Source organism: Fundulus heteroclitus, chromosome 19 (genome assembly GCF_011125445.2).
Source record: "Fundulus heteroclitus isolate FHET01 chromosome 19, MU-UCD_Fhet_4.1, whole genome shotgun sequence".
NCBI classification, from domain to species: Eukaryota; Metazoa; Chordata; class Actinopteri; order Cyprinodontiformes; family Fundulidae; genus Fundulus; species Fundulus heteroclitus.
In genome coordinates, this window is record NC_046379.1 from 22,891,967 (window position 1) to 22,912,224 (window position 20,258).

The 20,258-nt window shown below is 39.7% G+C and overlaps 1 protein-coding gene across 2 annotated transcripts in view; it reads left to right on the forward strand.

The window, feature by feature from the left end:
• Positions 1-17,105, forward strand: part of slc25a21 (solute carrier family 25 member 21) — a 148,147-nt gene extending 131,042 nt beyond the window's left edge. For both annotated transcript variants that reach the window (XM_036150546.1, XM_036150547.1), the window contains 6 exons: positions 549-608; positions 4,869-4,976; positions 5,072-5,236; positions 8,471-8,652; positions 12,578-12,630; positions 14,674-17,105. In XM_036150546.1, the coding sequence (XP_036006439.1) occupies positions 549-608; positions 4,869-4,976; positions 5,072-5,236; positions 8,471-8,652; positions 12,578-12,630; positions 14,674-14,735 (630 nt within the window). In that variant the 3' untranslated portion in view covers positions 14,736-17,105. The remainder of the gene's footprint in view (positions 1-548; positions 609-4,868; positions 4,977-5,071; positions 5,237-8,470; positions 8,653-12,577; positions 12,631-14,673) is intronic.
• Positions 17,106-20,258: the final 3,153 nt, after the last annotated feature.

The window sequence follows — 20,258 nt, forward strand, 5'->3', positions numbered from 1 at the left end:
ACTCAACATCCCAGATCCTCCACCATATTTAACAGTGAGCATGAGGTGCTTTTTAAAAATGGCCTTCCTGTGTTGCAAAGCTAACCTACCTCAAATTTTTATCTGAACGCTCAATTGTTGTCTCTCTTTGTCTCACCAAAACACACACTTCCAGTTTAAGTCTAAGTAGAGTTGGCCAACTCCACATGTTAACCAGTTGTGTTAGGACGGAAAAGGCTTTTTCTCTACATGCCTCCCAAACAACTGGCTGGCATGTAGATGGCGTCCAGCCCAGAGAACCAGAAAGTCACGTTAGACAGGGGAAGTTCATGGAAACCGACAGAATAGGATAAAAATATAAGGTATAACTAAAAAAAAGGCTTCCGTTCTAATTAGTTTAAAAGCATTGTTTAGGATTTCGTTGAATACATTCCCCCCCCCCCACACACAGAATAAAAGTATTCAGATGTGTCCGTGTCTGTATGCGCACTCTTTGTGTGGATGCTGTTGCTTGCTACGCTACAGAGAGACTTTCTGACACGTCATTAATCCTGATCTTACCTCTGCAGTTTTTCACCTTTGAGCAGTACAAGAAGTTGCTCAGTCTCACCCCTTTGTCTCCTGGAGTGGTGAGTATGTCAGACAGAAGCACCTGAATACACTGTTGCTTAAAAAAATAATAAACACACACACACAGACACACACACACACACACACGCAAACAGCAAAGCGAGAACCAGGAAGAATAGTTCACCTGACGTCTCCTTAACTACAAATGTCAGTTGAAACAAACACAAACACCAAGAAGAATTTTACCAGGCAAATAACTTCATGTTGGTGCAAATATTCTTATCAACATTCAACCTTCAGTGCTGCTTGAACAATGAGTTATGCTTATCTACATTTAGAAGGGAAATTGCCGTGTCATTCAGTCTAGATTGTTGTTTTTTTAGTTAGGTTTTAGTTTTTTTTTCCAAGCCTTATGTCTGTTGACATGCTAACTCATCGCAGAGGCTCGGTAACTTAAACTTTAACATGTTTTTTTTTTATATATATATCAGTATGACAAATATAAAATACCTTTTCTTTTCAGGCATTAAAGACGCATCAGATGGCGCTGAATAAAAATACATATTTATGTAGGGATTAGCTGACAAAAGCAATATGGAATATCATCTTTGTTAAATGTTAAGCACATGTGAAAGCATCACATGTGCTTAACATTAGTGTTGATGACTGGCACGCTCAGAAATGACAGGCCTATCACTGATGTATAATAAAAACAGATAATAGCTTGTAAAAAAAAAAAAATGTAAGAGCCTTTCTACATAATAGTGATTTGTAAGATCAAACCTTTGAGGTTAATTGTTGTTTTAAATCAGGGTTTTATCATGTGTGATTGGTAAAATCAAAAGAAATCTGGAAGGTCTTGGAAAATAAATATATCACAAATATCACAAATATATTATTATTATTATTATTATTATTATTATTATTATTATTATTATTAATGGGTTGTTATTGCAACATGGTCCAATTAATTGTTCCCCTGCATTTACCCCCTTCAGGAGCAGTGGGCCCCCACTGTACGGAGTCCATGGAGCCTTCTGGGGCTAAGGGTCTTGTTTAGGGCACCCAGAGTGGTTATCTGTGGGATACCTAGTCGGGAACTTGCACCCTGCTCTATAATAGGCCACCATTCCTCCCTAGCTGGTCACCTTCATGACTGTCAACAGAGTACCAATGACAAAGTTTGAAAACTGCCTTTTTTCCACTAGCAATCTTTGGGTACATTTATTGATTGGCATTAATGTAATGAGTCCTAACAGCAGATTTAAATATTGTGTTTAGTACCTTGAAAACTATTCATAAATCTTAATTTTATTTAATTTTTTTCACTTTTGCCACAATACAGTCATTGTTGCTATTTTATCATGTGACAGACCAACACACAGCAGAGCAAACATGTTGAGTAAAGGTGTGACAGGCATTTGCGTTTAGCCACTTTTTGTCTGAGATCCCTAAATAAAATAAAAAGTGAATCCTTTTTCCTTTAGAAGTCAACTAATTGGTACACGGAGTTCCCGCGGGTGTAACTGAATCTGAGTATGAATGCAGCTGTTTTTTGATGACTTTAGAGGTTTGTTAGAAAGCATTAGTGAACAAACTGCATCCTGAAGACCAAGAAAATAAGCAGACAGGTCGTGGAGAAAGCTATGGAGAAGTTTAAAGCTGAGTTAGGTTTTTAAGAGGACATATCATGCGTTTTAGTGCCTTCCTTTTCACATTGAAATCATTTGGTTGTGGTCTAAATAAAGAGGAACAGCAATGCCTTGGTCTGAATTCCTCGTTACTGTTGCTCCACAGCTCGTCTTTTTCCCCCTGTTCTGAGGTTCATCTGAGAGCAACTGGTTTTGGTGCGGTCTCTTTAAATCTAAATGAGGCACTTCACACCCCGCCCCTCTAGAGGTCTTAGAGCGTTCCACTCCACCTCGTTCGGCCATTTTTGTAGTATAAACATTTTTGTAATAAACAATGGGACATTTTTGACTTATCCACTTGTAGCTTCGGCATCCTTGAGCTTGGACTACAAAATGGCGGATTCATGAAATCGGTTTGCCAGACGTCCAGGGCCGCTTCTCGATACCCAAGTACACAAGTCGTTATATGGCTCTCGTCATGCATTTTTTTGGGAAGTACAACAGAATGTACGTTCTGAGTACAGGAGTACAAAGAGGGCAATTGAAGCGGTCTGTACTCCGTCATGTCATGGAAACATCTGACAGGAAATTGTTGTTTGTTGATGCAAACCTAACACAACAGCTTAGAAGTGTGCTGTTTGAGGCGAGTGGTGGCCTAATGACTAGAGCCGTGCGCTTGCACTCTGAGAATGCTGAGAAGGCTGCAAGTGTCCGGTTCAAACCCCGCAGACTGCCCCTCTGGCTTCCAGAGCAAGACCCTTAGCCCCGGGCGCCGCACAGTGGCAGCCCACTGTTCCCTAAGGTATGAGTTATACGCAGAGGACACCATTGGAATATATGTGGAAATAAAGATGACTATGATTACAGCTCAGTTTATAGGAAATGGATAGTAAAATTTGAAAAAAATCTTAATTCCAGAAATATCAAATATAGGCTAGATGATTATGAAGAAGTGTCAGTACTAAGTGAAAACCATTTAAAATAATAAGTAAAGTTCGTTGTTTATCATAAAAAAAGCTTCACTAAGTAAATAATGTTAGTTTACCACCTTATATAACTTTTTCAGACTTCTGTTAACAGTGAAGCATGATTGTCCCCAAAAATGTATAACATGATTAATAATATTAGACGATGGCCAACTTTAGAGTTGTACAGTTGATTGATTTATTTCATTATTTCATAGGTTTGCATTGGATCCATAGGCAGGAACCGTTTTACTTTTTTTTTTTTTTTTCTTACCAGCCTCCATCTGGCGGGAGTTGTTACTTTACAACTGTATGACTCATTTACAATAACTACTGAATGCCGATTAACAAATTAGTTTTTCATTTATTGTTATCATGAGCTTAACTCTATAGACATCTTCAGTACAGATACAGACAGAAACAAAATTTTTAGTAAATAAAAATTATATTTCTCACAATAACAAAAAAATCAAACAAATAGATGGTCAGCCACCAAGTGCAATGAATTAATTACTTGACTATTGAGTCATAAGCAGATATTAATATAGTTAAAATATGTAAAAGAAGATGAGTACACAGTGGAGGAGGTTATGGCAGGACTTGAGGGGGAAGAGGATCACTGGATCACAGTAATCATCTTGCTGCCATATTCAGACAAAGTTTGAAACGGATAGATTTGAGTTGCTGGGGTGTGGTTATCACACACCACGAATTCAGGGGGTGGCCAATTGTCGGCCATGATGGATGGCTTACCTGTAAGTCTGAATCAAAGCCACCTCCACAGAGAGAACATCCCTTGCTAGTTTTAAGGCTAATGGTGGCAAAATGTTTACCTACCTCATCCATCATGCTCTTATTCCTCTTCTCCCACTCCTCCTCTTTACTGTCTTATTCCTGCAAGAGCTGCTAACCCTAAATCCCCCAAAGGTCTGTGCATATCAAGCGCTGTGATCACGTCAGATCATTAGTGCAATTTAATTACAGATTAGCGAGGCGGCTCTCCTTTTCCGTCTCCCATTCAGCATGGCACAGCTGAATGCCTTCACTCTGATTAATGAGGACACACACAGTAATAGCACAAATAAGGAATTAAAACGTGGCCGCCTGGCTGTGTAAACATCACAAGGCATGTCTGCGAGGATGCGTCCTGCGGCTCTGACAGCAGGATAAAGAAGCAGGAAGAATAATGAGTTATAGACACGTTCTCAACATGTTCCCATTACGCATCTTGCTGAGCATGCATTCGTGCACATTTGCAGGTGCAGAGGCACAAACGCAGAGAAATGCAAAGCCCAGTTTAAATACATCTGGTTGTGCAGGCTCTATTTTTTTTATTATTATTATATAGCAGGTATGTGAAATAATTATAACTGTAGTCGCCTTCTTTAGTACAAAATACTTGAAACAGCTTCCTGTTTTTATTCACCTTTTCTTTACTCTCAGAGATAATATCTAACACATTGTCAGCTAACACCCTCGGGTGTCTTCTGTGTTTTATGCAACTATTTGTCTAACAACAATCCTGACAGCTATGACAGATGCACATTTGCATTTCGAAAGAGAAAAGAACAAAAAGAAAACAACCTCAGAACAAGTTCTTAAAACAGCAGTTGCTGGTTGTGTTCTTGGAACTCATTTGCAGCTGTTGTTGTGTGTTACTCTGTTTGTACCCAAATGGTATCCTCTCACTCCTCGGTTTGAATCATGTCCATCTCCCCTCCAGGCGCTGTCTGCAGCAGGCCTCGGCTCAGGCTTGACTGAGGCTGTCGTTGTCAATCCGTTCGAAGTGGTGAAAGTCAGTCTCCAGGCCAACAGAGATTCCTTCAAAGAGGTTGTGTGGAATAAAATGCTCATCTAACTTTTTAAAACGCTGCTAAATGTTTACATTTAGCAGACAAGACCTTTTTTTAATTCTGTCTTCTGCAGCAACCCTCCGCTTTTGCCCAAGCACGACACATAATGAAGTCAGATGGCTTTGGACTGAGAGGTCTGAATAAGGGATTGACATCAACACTGGGACGCCATGGAGTTTTCAACATGATCTACTTTGGCTTCTACTTTAACGTCAAGGATGCCATTCCTACCAGCCCGGTAATATGCAAGTCAAAATGCTGCCCTGTTCGGAGTTTTGTCTGTGACACATTCCTGTTGCTGTGCTTCAGCGCTGCCTAACCTTTCCTGACTCTGCCTACTTTTGGCTAACCTCAGCCTCTGGGATCCTCACATGTCCTAGCCACAATGCTGCAGGAGAATAACAAGTGTTTAACGGTATGATTAGCTCGCACGGCACGGAGGAAGCAGAAATCAGAAAGAAGCTTCCAAGATCAGCTCAGCTAATACCTCGTCTGTTTGCTCTTCATAACATCCTCAAAGTTTCAAATTACACATCCGGCAGTGCCTGATGGCCCAAACAAAAGTTAATTTTGTTTAATGGAAACGTTACCATACGCCACTTCCACATGTACAAACCAGAGCATTAGATTAGAAGTCCAATGAACTAATTGGAAGCAGACAACCGTACTATTTTCGAGAGTAAGTTACAGTGGGAGGCCCGGCTCTCTTATATTTTCAACATTTTTCCAATGCTGCATAATGTACATCGCAGTGGTCATCCTCTGTGAATAACAATTATGTGGCTGGATGACTCACATAACTTCCTTCTTAGGTTATGGCCGTTACTTATAGGCTACATCAATTTGTATGCGCTATGCAGTATGTCTGTTTGTGAAAGGCTAAAGACAGACCCTGCACACTTTTAAATATACTATGACTTGTAAAAGTATTCATACCTCTTTGGCTTTTTGTCAGATCACAGCCACAAACTTTTATAGACCAGCACAAAGCACATCACAATTGTCAGTTCTAAGGAAAAGTATAATTGGTTTCAAAGGCTTTTGGGGTGTGTCTCATCTAGCTTTGGACATATAGAGAGTGAAACATTTCCCCTTTCTTCTTTGTAAACCAGCTCATTCTCACATTATATGGAGAGCCTCTGGGAACATAAAATTTCAAGTATTGCCACAGATTTTCCACTGGATTTAAGTTTGGACTTTGACTGGACCATTCACATCAATATGCTTTAAACCATTCAGTTTGTTGGTGGAGATTCTCAGTCATCCAGGTCAAAAATAGTAAAAAGAAAACAACTGGACTACTATTCTGAATCTAAGCTCTAACGAGGCCTCACCAGCAGGTCTATAAAGCTTGAAACTCCACACTACTCCAGACAATTTGAATTGAGAAAGCTTCCTGGATGGACATCTTCAGCTTCAGAATAGAAGTCCAGTTGTTTTATATTTTGAACCTTTTTTGGATTAAACTATTTTGTTGTTGCTCTGACTGTATGTTTAGGGTCGTTGTTGTAGACTTCCAGTGTTTTTGCAGAATCTAACAGGTTTTCTTTCAGTTCTGGTATTGAGCTTTATCCATTTTCTCATGAACTCAGAGCAGCTTACCTGTCTCAACTGAATAACAGCGTACCTACTGCATGATGCTGCCAACACAGTGTTTCACTATGGGTGATGTTCAGGGGGATGTGCTGTTTTGCTCTTCTGACTCACATCATTTTTGGGGGGCTTGTGTGCAAAACAGCATTTTACAAGTTGGCCCAAAAGTTATCTCATCTGATCTGAGCAGCTTCCACATGTTTGCTCTTTCTACTTTCTTTCGGCAATGGCTATCCTCACCAATTTTCCATAAAATTCAGATTTGTGAAGTGCACAACTAATAGTTGTCATTCAAGCATTTCTCCTGTCTGAATTGTAGCTCCTCCAGAATTACCAGGGGCTTCTAAGCTCCTTCTCTGACAAATGCTCTACTTGCCCAACACATCAGTTTAGGTGGACGTCCATGTCTTGGTAGGTTTGTAGTTGTGTCAAACACTTTCCATTTTCAGCAGATGAATTGAAAAGTACTCTGTGAGATGTCTAAAGCTTGGAATATGTTTTTATTCCCAAAGGCTGATTGAGACTTAACCTGACCTGTCTGTTAAATCTTATCTTCATGATGCTGTTTGTTCTCTAATAAACCTCTAAGGCTTCCACAGAACAGCTGGATTTAGAATGAGATCAAATTACTTAAAGGTGCTCTCTGTTTACCAATTAGGTCACTTCTGAAGGCAATTGGTTGCACTTGATTTTATTAAGCAGTATGAGAGGAAAAGGGGCTGAAAACATGTGCATAACACTTTCTTTCTTTTCGTTCTTTTTTCCCCTTTTGTTTTATTTCTATAAAGCCGTGTATCTTTTTGTGTTTGACCTAATGTAACCGGCCAAACACACAAATCCAGCACAACACAGAACAGAAGCGGTTACACTCACAATCATACACTAAGTTATGTTGGCTTTTCTAATACCATTTCTGTAAAATTCTGTGGTTGTAATGTGACAAAATGGAAGAAAAGAAATTTCACAGGGCTACGTAAATGTGCCTTATGTGTCTTTTAGCGACTGAGCTGATGTGTTCATTGCTAAAGCATGTCAGCAACATGAGCAATGAGCTTTCAAGTCAATCGTGTCAATAGTCAAATTTGGATTACCGAGCCCAGGCTTCTGTTGTACGGACATTTGAATAGCACATAGGAGGCAGATAGCACACTGCCATCATTCAGCAGGGGATGTGTGAGGAGATGTTTGCTTACGGCTGTTAGGAAGTGGGCTGATGGGTGTACTTAGGCCGTGGCTGTATTCCCCCCCACTTACCAGCATCCCACTTGAAAAAAACAGAAGAAGTGGGATTAGATGTTGATTTACCACAGCTCTCGGGGTGTCCAGCCGCTTGAGAAAGCCCTGGACCGGAGAGGCTGCTGTCATTTGTAAAAATATCCTGGCCAATTAGCTGTCAGAACTCTCCAAGTCTGGGCTTCTTTGGTACAGTAATACCCCTGTGCCGAGTCACAGCCCAATTACCCAAATTGTCCCCATATGCCTCCCTCGTCTGCCTGCATGAACCCTGTTTATAAATCCTCCGTCTTGGCTCCCCAAAGAACATGTGGTTCTGCTCAGCCAATCACAACGCTGCACCCCTTTCAGGAAGCACAAATCTGCCCCTCCAGCTCCCCCTCTCTACTACCATAAAATGATCAGGGCTTTCATGCCAGCTTTGCAATCATGCGCTCCAGTCCCATCATCTCTGTTTCACTTTCGCTCTTGTATAAAAATACAGTGTCAAATTACTATGTTGGTCAGCTTCCTGTCATTTCTATTTTTTTTTAAAACTCCTTCATCTTTCTTTTGTGACCAAATATATATCTAAGTGTATAATAATGTTTCTAGTGAATAAATGTTCTTATGAAATCCATAAGATTCAACTTCCTCTTTTAAACAGGATCCCACGTTAGAGTTCCTGAGGAAGTTTATGATCGGCCTGATGTCTGGGACCATCTCCTCATGTGTGAATATTCCCTTTGACGTTGCAAAGAGCCGCATCCAGGGCCCCCAGCCGATACCAGGAGAGATCAAGTACCGCACCTGCTTTCAGACCATGGCATTGGTGTCCCGCGAAGAGGGGTAAAAAAAAACAACAACACTAAAATATAATGTCAAGATAATTAAAGGATTTTGTTTGATTAGCAGTTAAGAGTTGATTATCAACCTCGGCTTTAGGTTAGCAGCCTGTTTTTATATGGTAGAAAATTTCCATAGTAGCCAGAACAGCAGATTGTTTAAACAGAAGCAGCAGTGGTGGAAGTGAGCAGCAAAAATTGTGGTTAAAGTTTTATATATCACGCTTTCTGTGACACAAATTTTACTTTTACGGTGCTTTGAGGCGGGAATGTAGCTGTGTAAAACTCAAATACCTGCTCAGCTGATCAAGATTTCCATTAATTGCAAAAGTGCTCCAACATTCCAGGGCATGTCCGTTGCCGCTGCGCTAATAACCAGCTTGTCTCGCCGGCTGTCGGCTGACCAGGCAGTCAAGGCCCTCTTTACACCGAGTTGAAGTCAAACACAGGAAATATTCAGTCAGATGATATCAATCAGCTCATGGTTTATTTCAGCGTTTTATTTGTCACTGAGCAAATCGTTTTGGCCGTGATTAAAGTTAACCTCCAAAACGGTATAGTTTTATTTAATTTTGATGTCTTACTGGAGAGCAGTAGAGTAAATTAGGAAATTATCAAGTTACTCATCTTTAACATAGGCCTGCAATGACAGTACAACTGCTGGAGTTCCTCAAGGATTAAATAAGTAAAACAGCAAAAGTTCAAGATCCTTTTTTATGGCTTTACAGCTCTGTGCATCACGCTGTCACGGTTGTTTGGTGACAGATGTTACATTGAGGTAAGAGCGGGAACAGCAAGGGATGCGTTAATTTTCTTATTACTGCCACCTGCTGGACTGGAGGTGTAGGGCTGTTTTCTTTGCAACTTCCCCATACGTCATTACACTGATTTAGATATATTTTCTGCTACCTTTTAAAAGCGGTGGAAACAGAAAGCACGCAAATTACCCAGGGGGAAATTCCAGGTATTTAAATTCTGGGAATTTCGGTGGAAAAGGAGTTAAGCAGTTTATATCTTACCTACTGTACATAACTCTCTTGGCAGCTTGGTTTACAATAAATTTAGATTGGTTCGTCCCAGAGGTTGAAGCTATTGGCCAGTTCAAGAGGGGACCAAAGTGGACTTTTGTTGTGGCTAAAAAAAAAAAACTACAGTCTCCAAAGCGTTAGAGCAGTTTATGTCAACGCTATTTTATTAACCTTATAACCAACATCATCTAAGTTCGATTTTTAAATATGACCCCAAATATTTAGGGGACATGAAATAGTTATGTTCATTAATTGGAAAAATTGGAAAATGTTTTTAATATTAAGTTGTTTTATTTAACTGTATTTCCTTGTAAATACCTACCTCACAGCAGTTTGAAAACGATGAAGTCATAGCTTTCACCTCTAACCTTAGCTTCGACCTCAGACATTTAAGCTGTAATGGCAGCAAGATTTAACCACTTGCTCTGCCCCCTCTTCTTTGTTTATCCAGTCAGTAATTGTCTCACATGAAAGTAAAACTTTATAAAAAGCTAAAATATTTTAGCACTTTAAGTAAATGATTTTTGCATTATTATTGCATTATCTTTGCATTATCAGATGCTCATGTTCCTGTCAGGCAGTTAGTTATTCTGACCAGAAGCTTCACATGTTACATTTCACGTACCACTGGTGTCGCTTGATCTTCTACTTTAATTTCCAGTCTAATTATCGGGTTCTGTTTAAATTACTCCCAATGCAAATGAAATTACAGTTTAAAGCAATGATTGTTTAAAGGAAATAGGATTCAATAAACAGCTTTTACATTTCTGAAACTGGAGTTGTTTTAAGACAATACAAGGCAGCAGTGGTCTTGGCACCTAATCGTTGGCTTCAGCCTACGGGATTAGTTTATCTGAATCTAACCTCATTCCTGTAGTCCATGAGTCTTGTGAATAAATTATGTGTGTGATTTCTGAGCCAGCATTCTTACATGTAAGCAAACTCTCTTACAGAGCAAGACCAAAAAACATGTAGAGACATCACCTTTTATACCTTAAATGGGATTATATATAATCATGAATATGCAATCTTTCAAAGATACTAACATAATTGGCTGCCTTGTAAGCTGCACTAATATGGACCACAACTCTATGAAAAGCTCTGATGTGACATCTATGGGTTAAGTTTGTGGTCTTAATCCATTTCATGTTAAGACCACAAACTTGTGTCCCAGCTTTTTAGATTTTATTTTATCAACCAAAACAAAAATAATGTAGAATTGACATCTATTTTTTAAACTGCTGAGAGCTCACAGCCCAACAACTATGTTGGGTAGTGATTTTCCCCCGTGGGCCATTAGTTGACAATATGAAAGGAGCAAACATGCAGAGTTTGTACTGGTCATTTCAAATTCTGAGTGTTCAGCCACATTGGACTTGGTTCCTCATCCTTTATTAACCAATGGAAACTCAACCACCAATCTTCGGAATAATTGTGTTTCACTTTGGGTGCATGTTTAGGATGCTACTCCTAAAGCCACAAGTAAAGCTTCATCTCTCACAGCACAACAAATACCAGAGCTTCGCAGGGATATATCTATGGGCACGTGATTATTGAAAGGTGAAAAATAAGAAATGTAGCTAAATTGCAAAACCTTCACCTAAAAAGTGCAGCTGCATATGATTATTATTGAAAGCAGACTGTTTTACTTCAACTTCCACTATCTTACCAAAAGTTGAAGCACCAATCAATCTTGCAGTCATACCGCCAGGAGTAAGGGTAGATGCTAAATGAAGTTGCCAAGAGAGCATTGCCCTGGAAGTAAGATATTAACTGCTTATAATATTTTTGATACAATCTTAACTCAAAAACTCTGAAACCTTTAATTCAAGGCCGTAAAACATGAAAGTTAAATCCCCATAAATTTAACTCAGAACCAGCTGGATTTCCCAGGTATGTGTATACATACAAGGAATCTGACTCTAGATCGCACAATGCTCACAATCTGCTTACTTATACAATAATACAACAACACAATAATGCAAATATCTCACAAATTACTGCAGATTTTTGTCAATTCTGTAGTAACTGTGAACATATATTCAAGTCTAAGAGAATCGCAACTCCAAATGGAGGCTTCAAGAAAAGGTGTATGTTATGGTAGCAGTTGCCCCAGGCTTTCTATTTTGCCCCCATACAGCTCGACGAGACAAGACCCCAAGAGATGTTTGTCGTTAGTGGATGTTGTTAGTTTGTAGACAGGGTGGGGGTAACGGCCTGAATGGCACTGAAACCTTGTCACAGGCATGCACAAACTGTGGCCCCTACGCCACATCCAGTCCCCTTCCCTTAACACAACACAGTCTCAGCTAATTAGTGGTCCCTATGGGAGACATCGTTAAGCAGACCCTAACGAGCCGCGCGGCGCTCCACGGGTCAATCTAATCAGACAGAGGGCCAGGGAGGAAGTGGGTCGAGCCTTATTAACGCCATCATTGGCGGGGGCAGGGAGCGGGACAGGGAGCACGAGGCAGAGGCAGGCAGCCACTGATCACCTTGAACGCATTAAGGGGCAGGTACTCGCCAGCGCTGCCTGTTAGTCCCCCGATGGGATGACAGGCATGCTAGCCAGCAGACTGATGGATAGCGGGGTGAGATCAATCATCAACATGAGCCCTATGGTCCTTCTCAGATTAATGCACCATATTCTATTCCAATTTTCATTATAGAATAAAAATGTTATTGATTTACTTTTTCAAAGTTGCATCTCGTAGAGATAGCCCTACTTTTATCAGAGTTGAAGCAATATAAATTGTTCATTATTTATTTGCTGATTATTTTGCTGTACTTATATTTGATATAAAAAAAAATTTATTTCCTTATCAATTTTAAAAGAGAAGAGTTACACATTTTTGTTATTTGGATTCTTTTACTCACATGTGTCTGTACTTTTTCCTGCAGCTACTTGGCTCTATACAAGGGGTTGGTTCCCAAGATAATGAGACTTGGACCAGGTAAAAACATTTCAATGATAGTTTACGCTTTTACCTATTGTCTTAGTAATATGTTAGAAAATGTTTTAAATGTTTGTACATCAACCTATACCTGTAAAGTTTACCATTTGAAGCAGCTTATTTAGGGATTTCATTGAACATTTCCAGTGATGTGAAGCCACAACAAGCTTGTTTATCTCTCCTTGCCATAATATCCAGCATTATAAATTTTATAACTAACCAAAGTTTTAAATAATAATTTTTGATTCTTGTATTACAGTACCTTCCAGAGATTTTTAAGCTCTTTGAAACTTTTTCACATTTCATGATGTTAAGCCCAGAAAACTTGATTCCCAGCTTCTTGGGATTTTTTTTTATTGACCAACACAAAATTAAAGGAGCAATAAGTAAGAAATCAACTACAAAATTAACCAAACTCATTCTTACTTGTCACCCAGGAAGAAGTAACAATCAGTTCTCTCCATCAACAATAACTTAGTCAGGTTTTTCTCCTTTCAAACCTAGAGGTACGGTCCGGAACTACTTCAGTTCAGAGTGTAGCCTGTGTTTACTTCCTGGTTCCTGAGCCAATCACATAAGAGTTCCCAGGGTTACCAAAACAGAGCACAGTATTTGGTATGTTATCTTGGCAAAAGAGCAGCAGCCTGCAAACATGGAAGAACAGAATACAACATAATATACCTATTCTGTGTTAGTAAAAATTCAGTGGGCGTTCACACCATTGAGAAACAGCTGTTCTCCGTGAAGGGGTTGTGTATGTGTTCTTCTGATTTGTAGCACTGGGTGTCAGTATTAGTTATTGCTCCTTTAATGTGTAATTGTGAAGTAGAACGAGAATTAACAAAGGTGGAGAGCATTAAAATACTTTGTAGAATCACAGTCTCTGAAAAGTCTGTCCTTTCTTGTTTAGGAGCTAGTTCAAGCTCAGTTAGACTGGATGGAGAGTGTCTGTAAACCTCAGACAGGAAACATCTAGCTAGTAGCTCTTATTGGTGTCAAGGATTGTTTAAGACCACAAACTTGAGTCCAAGCTTTTTGGATTTTATTTTATCGACCAAAACAGAAATAATGTAGAATTGTTAAATAGAAAGAGAATTATTAAAGGTTAGCAAAGTTTTTATGAATCAAAATCTGAAAACAGTTGACTGTTAAAATACTTTGTAGAATCACAAATTCTCGTTGCGTTTTGTACATTTAAAGACTGAAAAGTCTGCAAACATCTAGCTAGCAGCTCTTACTGGTGTCAAGGGTTGTTGTCTCAAGTCTTTTGCAGCCTCAAAGTTTTTCTTGCTGTATACCTCACTCCATCCATCCTCCCATCATCTCTTCCTTGTTCCTGCTAAAAAAAACAACAGCATCCCCTCAACACAATGCTGCCACTATTATGTTTCACAGTGCTGCAGATGTGCAGTGTTAGGTTTCTGGCACAAGGTTTTGCATGCAGACCGAAAGGTAAAATGTGGATAAATATTCCAGATCACCTTTTCCCACATGTTGACTTGTTGCAAACTGGAAAATGTATTTCTTATGACTTTATTTAAAAAAAAAAAAAATCAAAGTCTTACCATCGTTTAACAAATTTCATATTTTGTGGAGTGCTCAGTTATTGAGGGCTGTATGGTTGGTAGTACTGTTGTTTAGCAGGAAGAAGGTCCTGGGTTCAAATCCTAACCTGGGATCTTTCTGCATGGGTTCTCTTCGGGTATTCTGGCTTCCTGCCACACTTTTAAACCATGACTAGGTTAATTGGTCTCTCCAAATTGCCCTTAGGTATCAGTGTGTGTACATGCTTGTTTGTCCTGTGTGTCGGCGTTGCCCTATGATGGACTGTCCAACCTGTCCAGGGTGGACCCCGCCTCTCGCCCAATGACCGCAGGAGATAGGCACCAGCAAGACCAATAATGACCAAGAAATAGGCATCTGTGTTTCCTGGATCTTACTAATGATTGTTTAAATGCCATATTAAAAAACAGAATATTTGGTACATTTCTCATATCCACAAAGCATTGTTTCTCATGACTCTTTTGTCATATTTTGTTGCAGGTGGAGCGGTGATGCTGCTGGTCTATGAATATGTGTCTGCCTGGTTGCAGAAGAATTGGTAACGAGAAAAACGGAAAAGAGAAATGAAAGCCTTTAAGTTCTGCTCCTAAAGGAATCCTCATTCACAGAACTGGAGACGGATCACAAAGCCTTTTTTTAAAGAATTACCAATATACCAAATCAGCATTACCATATTTGGACAATAAATCCTCATCTTGCTCAGGACTAAAAGCTGGGTAAAACGTTTCAATGAAGTTGTATGGAAAACCAGCAACCACCATTCAATAGGAGTGGGGGTACAATAGATTTGAATTAGCACAGAATTAGTTTGATTTAATTTTAAAAAAATTGTTTTAGTTTTTTTTTGCTTTAGAATCAAGCCATCCAATGATAGATGAAGCAAATGCTGACTTTATAAAGTGTCTTTTGTAAATGGAGCTCTGAAGTTATTACATAAAAACAGGTTTAAACATCAGAGCCCTGTTAAAACATATAATTGCAGTTTCAAACTCTTTCTGTTGCCTTAGATATGATGTTTGTGTTTTCTGTGCCCTGCTCCTTGTCCCCCACTCGTTTGAAAGTGGTCAGAGTTTAATAAATTAAACTCATAAGTAGGCGACTGCCTTCCCGGTCCAGGACTCCCGTCACTCCCCTACAGGCAAGATGAAACTGTGGATGAGTCCAATTCTTTATGCTAAAACAAAGAAAAAAAATGTAAAGCTGTCTATTTTAAAATAATCCACAACACCAAAACAAGTTGTTTACATGACAACCCATTTTCTGTCTACAATAAATTAAGATGTAACTGACTTTGTAAACCGGACATGGTTTTTTACCTGCTTGGTTGTCCTGTCACTCCTGTTTAAACAGAAAGGGTTAAAGGTTGTTTTTTTTAAATGCACTTCAGATTTGGAATGACACAAACGCAGTTTACATCAAACAAAATGCTGGCGTAAAGCTTCTTGGAAAGGTTGTTCTCCCCAGCCTTTCATAATCGTCATCTTCTCTGGTGCGTCTTCACTGGAAAGAATTGCACATCATGGACGCTTCTCCCCTCTGAGGGCTTCATTGTGCTCTTTTTTTTCAGGCATGTAGGTAATTTCTGTCATCACAAACATGTGGTTGTTCTTATTTTAACAGATTCACGTTTGGACGTATCCCATCTGGGAATAGGTCCAAACTAATTAGGGAGTTTTATGGAAAAACCATTACGAACACACGGATGATGCAAATTAAGTTACTTGGGGACTAAAAGATTTCTACTTATACAAAGTATGACATTAATATGAGTCAAAGTACCCAAATCATACCAGCAACTTTCCCTGCATGGGAATTTATGTTTTTTTGCTTTTATTTGTAACCTATTCCTAATCATTTCAGCCTATGCAGTGCTTTACGAAAATATTTACACCAAGGTTTTTCACATTTACCGCATTACAGCCAGAAATGTTGCATTGCAGCCTGTAAATCTGTTTGTTTTTTGGGATTTTTAGGACATAGTGGTCCATAATTGTGACACTGAGAGAAAATAAAACAGGGGTTCTCAACATGTTCTACAAATAAAAGTCTGAAAACAAGGTGCATTTATATTTAACCCCAGTTGTCAACAATTTAAGCCTCTCACTGTAAATTACAGCGGCAAGTATTTTGGGTTATGTCTCTACTAGCTTTGCACACATAGAAAATGGACATTTCCTTGTAATCTAGACAAGGAATGAGTAACAATGTCAGCTTCTAAGTATTTCCACAGATTCTTTATTGAATTTAACTCTTAATTTCACTTTGCCTAGATCATTGATCTAAAAACCGTTCAAGCATAGCTTTGGTTGTATCTTTAGGGTCATTCATCCCAGTCTAAAGTCTTTTCCAGCCTTTAACAGGTTTCTTACAGGATTTCCCTGTATTTAGCTCCATCCATCCTGTCATAGTCAGTAATCAGTTTCCCTGTCTGTGTAATAGATATAACCACAGTATGAGGCTGACACAGGGCTTATTTGGGAATTAAATTACACACAGGTGTACTGTATGATTCTGTTTGATTTAAGGACATCGCATCAATGGGGGTTAAATATAAACACGCGTCAATGTTTTCCAGTTTTTACTTCTTAAAATATTTAGAAAACCATGTACCGTTTTCATTTCCCTTCAGCTATGCACTTTGTGTTGATCAATAACATAAAAACAAAACAAAATGTATTTAAATTTGTGGCTGTTCTGTTTAAAAAAAAATATGTGACAAAGTTTCAAAGAAACACTTTTGTAAGGGATTGTGTTTGTAATTGCAGATACATACTGTGATCTCCCGATTTCTAGAAAATTCTTATTTCAACTTTTCAATGAGCTTACGATGACTTATAAAATCACAAGAAATGAGGAATGCTGTTTTCATGTTTTGTTAAAAAGCATAAAATAAACAATGAACTCCTCATGTACTTGTGTGTGCTATGGTTGAGAAACATTCCTCCCTCTGCCCTAATGGCCGACTTCTGCTGTCACACATCCGTCTTCCCTGCTTGTGCTCCGGCTCGGCGCTGATATAAACGTATCGGCTTTCCTCAGTTTACCGCGCCATCACTCGCTTCTCGTCTCTCCGCCATCTTAGCCTTTTGTTATTTGACTAGCTGTCAGTCGTCCAGCTCGCGCTTGCCAACCGAGTGTCAGTCTCTTCCGTGTCTGAGCAAAGATTTAGGTCCAAGCTAAAACAACACGCCTTAAAAAACTCCAATGTGGCTGCAGGTTTCGATGCCCGCCGCCTATCTTTACCACAAATATGCAGTCTCACACACACCTGTCTGACAGCCGTAGGCGTAGTGGCTTCCCTCGAAAACACTGATCATTGCTTTATCTGGTAGCAGCCCGAACCGAACCACGATGGCATTTAACTGCTAACGTATACGTGGGAGTTTCCCTTTTGCGCCAAACTAGAACGGCTGCTGCTTTTCTGCCCAGGGGCATGTGGTGACAGATGAACAACTGTGGCTTGCAGACGGATGAAATCGTAAGCACTTAACCTGCCCTGTTTGTAATGAAGTGCTCGCCGTGGACGTTTGTTTCAGGCCTGGCGGCTTGCAACATGCGCGCCCAAATTGTTGGTAGCTAGGCAACAAAGCCACCCTTTGCCCCGAATTCCCTGCAAATCTCGAGCATCATAAATCAGCAGCCTTGATATGAAACGTTTCACCTCAGCGGCTCCACTTTGACAAACCTGCAATCTGCTCGCGGCTCTGCCTGCGTTTTCCAATGCAAACACTGTCGGTGATTAATGTGCATTAAAAATCTACCACAGAGAGGGTGGACGCATGCACAAAGACGTCCTGGGTTTGTCTCTGGTGAGTCTTTTTTTTTTTTTTTTTTTCCTTCTCCCCTGTTCGAGAGGTTTTGCTCACCTGTCGGCTCGACATTGTTGTTCTAAGACATTAGGAAAACACTCTGGCTGTCGTCAGCTTCTTTTAAAAGTGCTCACTGAGCACAAGCAAGTATGGAGCTCTGTGTTCAGCCAGTGTCAACATTCTCTGCTCTGTGTTACTCCGCAAAACGGGGCTGTCTTGTTTCTGATTGCATGTGGAGAAGTAAAGATAACCATATGACACTGAAGTCAGACTCAACATAATTAATTATAAACACGTGTCGGCCCCTATTTTCAAAACTACATCGTGTAGACCATAAAGCTGAGCAGCAAGGGTCTTTTGAAATCCTTATTTGTTTGTTTTTAAATGATTTCGCCGTACTTTCTGTTGTCTAGGTTGAATTCTAATGTTTTGGGTCAAGGAAGGCCACTTCTTGTTGATTTCTGCTCAAGTAAAAGACACGTTTGAGTTAAAAACGGCACGCAACTCTCTCCTACCAGCAAACAGAGCCATTTGCTGGTGGTAATAGATGGTCTTTGCTAAAAGGACGGCGGGCCTCTGCAATCGGCTTGTCCCCCATGTGATGTGGTTCACGTACGGTCAAACACTGCGACCGTGAGCAACGGTCCGTGACCACTGGATGCGGGGAGAGGTGCTTTCCAAGTCAAATCAGCTCCTGCATGGGGAGGACTGTTGACACTGCAACGCGGAGGGACTGTTTATGCTGCAACACAGGATGGATAGAGAGAGGGGGAAAAAAAAAAAACGAGATGCCTCCCGAGCAGCAACACGAGGGGAAGAGAAAGAGAGCAGGTGAGCAGCTTTATCAAGAGATCAATCTGCACCTCTACGCTGGAGCTCAGTTTGGTTAAATCCCTGGTTTCCACTGAAGGGCTAGACGGGGCTTGCCAGACTCGCCGAATAATTTATTACTCTACACTTTTCCCCTTTTGAAACTTGCAGACAGTGTTTCTTCTTCTTTTTTTCCGTCTTTTTTTTGTGTCTTTCTGCAAAACTGTACATTTGCAATCTATGTGCTAATGAACGTATTTGCCTCACACTGACATTTTAGTTTAGCGTTCACCAAGCACAAAAGCCCCAAAATTAATTCTGAGTCGCAAAAGGCTGAAAGTTATGTTATGAAATTAAATGAAAGTTCTAATATAACATGAGATTATAATCTGGAGCTTTATGGGTTTCCTCTTTTTTTTTTTTTTTAAGAAACTGAAAAGAAAAAAATGCTTATACGGGATTATTACTGTACGTTTAATATAAAATGTACAGTTGAGCCAAAATGCATTCATACCCCTGACAGGTTAATGTTTAAAATAATTTACTAATTTGACCAACATGCCTCTCTATCAGTCAGTAATGTTAACATTTTGGGGTAGTCCACCCAGAATCCAGGCTTGAAGCAGATAGAAAATGTGAGGGGAGCTAAAGATTAAAGTGGTGGCAAGGTTTGAGGTTTTTGTCAAAATACCAGTGGAAACATGCGAGAAGGAAAAACGGCTCAGCAATTATAAGAAGGGTGGGACTGCTTGTGATGCCAATAAGGATTGATTATCAAGGCCGTTTTATTAATTAAAATACTAATTAAAAACATTTTTACGCTTCAGCTGATATCTTTAAAGACTTCATAAAACAATGTGAAACTGACTTATTTATCAGAAATGAGCTTCTTGGGTGGATGAAAATTATTTTAAATATTTTAAAATAAATCATTTTTGTTTAGCTGTGTTTCCTATGGTTTTAATCTATTTTTTTTTTGTTTGTTTTTTGTTTTTTCTTGTCAGAATAATTGCTCTAATATAACCAGAATTCTTCATCTATTCTGCAAATCGGGCAGAATACAGATGTATCATTTCCTACCAAAACGAGAAGCATGAATAATGTAATGAGGTGAGCAAATACTCCTGGCCAGTGTGGCTCTATGTGGCGATGAACTCTGTGCACTCAAAGCCTGTCTGATGGACTGCCCAATGAGGCATGACACATGGAAATCAAAAACGAAGGCCTACTTGCTTTTTTTGCGTTTGTTTCGTTTTTGCTTATGCAAAGCAGCTTCCTAATCATGTAAAGCAGGCCAGAGTGCCGGAATACCCTGAATTTAGCAGAGATGGGGTAAATGGAGAGGAGCTAAAAAACACATTTCGCCGTGATGACGTGTACGGTACAACTTCCGTGTTTGTGATTCCCCCCCTCCCACCCAAAAACAACCAGGAAACCTCCGGGGAA